Raw genomic sequence first — 5,642 nt, 5'->3', positions numbered from 1 at the left:
CCTGAAATTACGATTTTTGTAATAAGAGAGGAGTCTAGAATTAAAAGCAAACCTGCAAATTATTAAATTTACCCAATAATAATAATAGAACCTTGTTGGACTGAAAGGGCAATGTCGATTCTGTTCAAAAGGGCGCCTATTGATTCTTTGGGATCCATTGCGTCAGACTCGATAGCATCACTTTCTCCATGTTCATTCTCGTTTAAGCTAATTAATTAGGTCAATTGCCGGATCAAGGGTCCTTTTGACAATATTTATTTATTTATTTATTTTTAAGTTCTGCTTCTTGTAAAAGAGTTTCTTAAATAAGTTACTTTAGATCTAGTCAAACAAAGCATTTTCAGAAAATTATTAAAAAATGTTTAAAAGTAGCTTCTTGAAATTAACAGATGCTATTAACTTTTTAAATTCATACCAAACGATTCCTAATCGACACGATGCAATGTAATAGTTAAATAGATAGGCAGTACACATGTTCTTACAAACAATAGTTAAATAAATAGGCACTACACATCTTCTTACAATCAAAATTTACATTGCAACAATGTGTCGATGAAATGGAAATGGGAAGCATGACCATTTGAAGTTGCCTAATTTAAAAGGAAAGTGTTATGTGTACATAATAGTGTACACACAGTATTACACCCTCCTCACGTCGAGGGAGCCCACATAAAATAAAATATTCGTAGGTCCCCTCCATGTGAGGGGGATGTAATCTATTGTGTACACCTCATGGTATACACATGAAATTATCCAATTTAAAATCAACTATAGACTTCTATTTTCATGTGAATGACACGACCATTATAGAAATATTTCTAACTTCTAAATAATGGATTTTCTTTTGTCAAAACTTATTTATATCCATAAGTCGGTTTCTTAAGCTATTAATTATGCTTTGCCCATCTGAGTCATTACATCTAAATTTGTTGTTACTGTCACTACATAAATATCGTGCTCAACATTTAGATTGGACAGTAATAACAATTTCTTATGTCATTTTGGTCATTTAACCTAATTTATCCAAGTCTTATGGTTCTTGGAAATTCTTTGAGTTCCTTAGAATGAGCCACGTACATTCATCTAAAATATATCTTCAAACAGCCCTTCGCGTGTCGGTCGCACATTGTTTCATCAAGTGCACAATTTGCATAAATGATCTGTGAATCAAGGTTCTTTACCTAAATCCATGTGTGTGTGTGTGTGTGTGTGTGTGTGTGTGTTTATATATATATATATATATATAGTAGAAACAAACTGCTAGGCAATTCAAACAAGAAGCAGGTGCAACCTTTCAGTGTCCTAAAGCCAATGTTCCAATCACATTTTCAAGATAAAGACGTTTCACAAACCCGTATTGTCAGGTTTTGAACTCTACAACGTCCACTCCTATTTTACTTCCACATGTAGAAGAATACTAAGTTCTAGGAAGTCTTACCTCAAAAATATCCCCTGTAAGTCCATTTTGGATGTTGAAAACCTTGCCATTTCTCTCTTAATTTCTGTAAGAGCAGGAAGACCTTAAACACTGTCTCCTCATTGGCTTATTTCTTGTGTGTACCAATTGAAGTCATTTGAGAAATGTAAATATGGGCTGAAGAATGAATGCTTTCTACCGATGCGACTCTTCTGCTAGTGTTTTTCTACTTTACTGTTTTAACAACTTTCTTCAAATACCAATCTAACCGATCTCGAATACATAATGAAAGCAATAGAATCTTACAGGATTTCAATGCGTCCTTGCCAACTCATGTTCCCTGCTGTTCACTTTTCTTGAATTGTCTACTGAATGTGTGCCTATTCATGCGTACCTCTCGGCATTATCAAGGGTGGTGTTAGAATGGGGTTCAGTGGGGATAAAGACTTGACAACACATAAATTTTGGAAATAAGCCAATAACAAAATAATATTAAAAACGTCACCACAATTTACCATTGTTCCCAACAGGTTTTCACACTTCGGAAACCACGGATAATGACATCATCATCTATTTTTTGGAATACATCGTTTTCAATATATACAACTAAGTTGTCATTCATCCACTGATCTCCAATTTTATTGCGCAATCGAGCCTTCACAATGTTAGTTGCAGTCAAGACTCTTTCAACTGTAGGAGTAGCAATGGGAAGAATTAATGCCAAATTCACAAGCTTGTAAACTAATGGATACACTTCATTTTTCTTAGTTGCATTCAACTTCTTTGAAAGATTACTAAGGCCCCGTAATTCTTTGAACTCTTTGCTAGAGCGCATATCAACTATATAAGTTTCAAGTTGATCATCAAGTTTCATACACTCTGTTGTTGAAAAATCGTTCGGATAATACCGAGCAAGGAGAACTAACTTTTCCTTATCAAAAGCCGAGAATGAATCGTTGGGGCATAAGCATGCTACACAAAGAAGAAGCTCATTACTTACCTCAGTGAATTGATCATTCAACTCTTGAAGTTGCATATCAATGACATTATAAAATAAACCCTCACGGAAGTAATGCAAATTTGTCATTTCTTCAATATTCCGCCTTGGGCGACCTTGATGTATAAAGGTACCATCCATGTTCAAAACATCGATATTGTGCTTTTGACAGAAAGAACTTACTTGTTCCAAAAGAGAATCCCACCCATTCTCCCTCATCAATTGGAGTTGTTGTTTACATACTTTCACTAAACTTATGGCATTTACAATATCTTCATCTTTCTTTTGTAATGCCTTCGACAATTCATTGGAAATTCCTAAAATAGTTCTCATGAGATGTAGACTAAACGCAAAGTCAAATGATAGCATCCAATCTAATAAATTATTTGCCCAGGATCTTTGATCAGGACATAATTCAACATCAACAATCATTTCAAGGACATCAAGGATAGGCGAGAACATGGTAATCAAAGTGGTCAAAGTACCATAGTGTGATCCCCAATGTGCATCACGAGGAGAATTAACAGTACTATGTTGATTGAAACTTTGTCCATTTGAAATCTCACTGTTCTCAAGTGCATTTGAAATTATGGCTGCTTGTTTCTCTCTGAGAAGATCACAACGATTAGACAATACTCCAACAGTATTCACCATCCTAGAAACCAAACTGAATAGTGATCCAGTCTCCCTGTGATTCTTTGCAACATGTACAAGAGCTTGTTCAAGTCGATGAGCAAAGCAATGAATGTAAAAAGCACACGGATTCTCTTTCAAAATAAGTTTTTTGAGACCATTAAACTCACCTTGAATATCGCTAGCCACCTCATAACCTTGTCCTCTCAATCTAGAAATACTCAACCCGTATCTAGAGAATAATTTATCTATAGCGGCCTTAAGTGAGAGAGATATGGCACTAGAAACGTGTTCAATACCCATAAAATGTTCAATTACATCTCCAGTGTTGTTCACATAACGCAACACAATAGACATTTGCTCCTCTTGTGAGACATCAAGAGACTTATCAAGTAGAATTGAGAATAAGGCATCACCGATATCTTCAATAATAACACTCAGCGTTTCAACAGCAGCAACACTTGCAATATCATTTTGAATATCACGTGCTATTAAAACAAGATTCTCTGGAGCATTTTTCATAATAGCCTTAATCACAGCATTTTGGTTGGCCAGCCACCACAAAAGTTGAATAAAGTCACGTTGATCTTCTGAAACTGCAAATTCATCATCATCGAATACAAGTCCATGTCGTGTGAGAAGTCGAACACAATCAACTGATACACTCAAAAGAGTCCGAGCACCGGCTTGCACGCGTGCTCCTCTAATTATATCTTTCCTTGATTTCTCTACATCATCATTTTCTTCAATAGAGAATGGAGATTTTCGTTTAAAATATCTCTCCATAACTTCCTACATGTCAAAAAGAGCAAACTCACTTCAACTAAAATGTCCATAACAAACAACAATTAACAATTTATATGATTAACAGAACTCGAATTAAAAACGCCGGAAATAATCAGCTCAATTAAACATTCTCACATCAAATTATACATAAACACAGTAAGCCCAACAAACTGCGTTCAAAAGAACCCACATTATATATGCCACTAAATTAACTTCTATTTCCTTCACTTAGTTACTCCACAAGCAGGAAAAATGAATTCTCGAAAAATAAACGAGCAATTCCAAATACATTCACACAGTTGAACTATAATGTTAATTCCCATAAACCAGTTATAGAAAAAAGAGAATCAACAGAAAAAAGATGCCCAAAAGGACCCTGATTGCTAGAAATCTTGACTAAGGACCAACACGTGCATGTTATGCATTTAGTCAGTGTTCTAATTTAGGGTTAACTCATAAAATTGTGGATTGATGTTGTTAAAGGAGAAAGGGGAATTTACCGATGAAAGAGCTGGGAGCGTCCGACGAGTTGCTATTTTGTTTTCAGCTGTACAATATAGGGTTTTAGCGAGAATAGAGAATGAACCATGAAGAATGAGACCTCACAGGGAAAAAGGTCTTTGTTTCAATTGAGTGAAGATATTTGTGCCTTTGGACCCCAACTTATTGTCATAGCTGCAATGCATTCCCAACTTTTTCTTTCCTTTTTTTTTCCCCGACATTTTATCTTTATTTTTAATTAAAATAAAGGAGGGAAAGGTAAAAATTAGGGGGAAAAATGTTTCCCTACGCCGCATTTCCCTCCCAACACTTATTATTTATATTATTTTTTAATTTAATTATAATAAAAATTTAAAAATCATACTTAGAAACTAATATACCTCAAAGGAAGACAAATAAAAATATGTTAATTACTATCCCAGCTAAAAATTTCTTGTTGAATGGCGATAGAGAGGGATTCCCCAACCTCATTACTCATCCATTGTACTTGCACTTTTAGTGCCTGTACAGTTCCTCAAATCACTTCAACTGAACATAGATAAAGTGGTACAGTTCTTTCAATAAAAAAAAATCTTGAGAATAATAGCCCCTCATTGGGTGGGGGAGTTGGTGGAATAGGTGAGTGTAGAGACCTTTGATCGCAAGTTTGATTCCTCTTATCAACACATTCTCGGTTGAACCTGTCGCACAGGACTTGCCTAGTACGATTTACCTGACTAGCGTAATTTACAAGCTATTACATCAGCCCGAGGATTTACCTAGTGTGCACCCAAAGGGTAGCAGCTACGAGTTCCCCCGTTATTAAAAAAAAATCTTGAGAAGAATAGAAGTATATGATTCCATTGAAAATTTTGACCCAATCAACCTTTTCAAACTTGGATAAATAATATTAACTTTTGAACATAAACAAACCACTAAACAAAACTCATAGGTTAAAGTCATTAAGCTTAACACTTTTATGACCTGACTAATGAACTGGTTTTGAATTGAATAATATGTCAAAATATCACAACAAAATCGGGGAACTCCCTCATTCAAAGGAGATTGATTTCGCTTTGGCGGGTAGGATATCGAGTTTAAGCCTATGCTTGGTCCCCATTTTTTCAAAAACTCATTTTTTTTTAAACTTATTTTCAACTACGCATTCTCATATAAAATAATTTAACAAACAAACCAAAAAAATTTTCTTTACTTTTAACTACACATTCTTCAACAAACACACTATTCTAAAATGCATTTTAGCCAAAAAAGGGAGGCTCAAACAGGGGCTAAATTGGAATTGTAGTAATGAAAATGGAAAAGTACAAA

The 5,642-nt window shown here is 34.9% G+C and overlaps 1 protein-coding gene across 1 annotated transcript; it reads right to left on the bottom strand.

Annotated features, from left to right (window-relative positions):
- Positions 1-1,877: 1,877 nt before the first annotated feature.
- Positions 1,878-4,447, bottom strand: LOC111395638. The gene is made up of 2 exons (XM_023021725.1): positions 4,334-4,447; positions 1,878-3,839 (listed from the first exon to the last, which is right to left on the bottom strand). Exon 2 carries the CDS (start codon positions 3,831-3,833, stop codon positions 1,929-1,931), a length of 1,905 nt encoding a protein of 634 aa, XP_022877493.1. The 5' UTR covers positions 3,834-3,839; positions 4,334-4,447; the 3' UTR covers positions 1,878-1,928.
- Positions 4,448-5,642: the final 1,195 nt, after the last annotated feature.

The sequence above is a fragment of the Olea europaea genome, chromosome 6 (assembly GCF_002742605.1).
Source record: "Olea europaea var. sylvestris chromosome 6, O_europaea_v1, whole genome shotgun sequence".
In the NCBI taxonomy this organism is placed as follows: domain Eukaryota; kingdom Viridiplantae; phylum Streptophyta; class Magnoliopsida; order Lamiales; family Oleaceae; genus Olea; species Olea europaea.
The sequence above is the reverse complement of the archived record's forward strand: the minus strand, read 5'-3'. Positions and strand labels throughout refer to the sequence as shown.

What these genes read in the sequence shown, in the direction of transcription:
- LOC111395638 (XM_023021725.1), bottom strand. Translation starts at nt 3,833, where the DNA reads ATGGAGAGATATTTTAAACGAAAATCTCCATTCTCTATTGAAGAAAAT.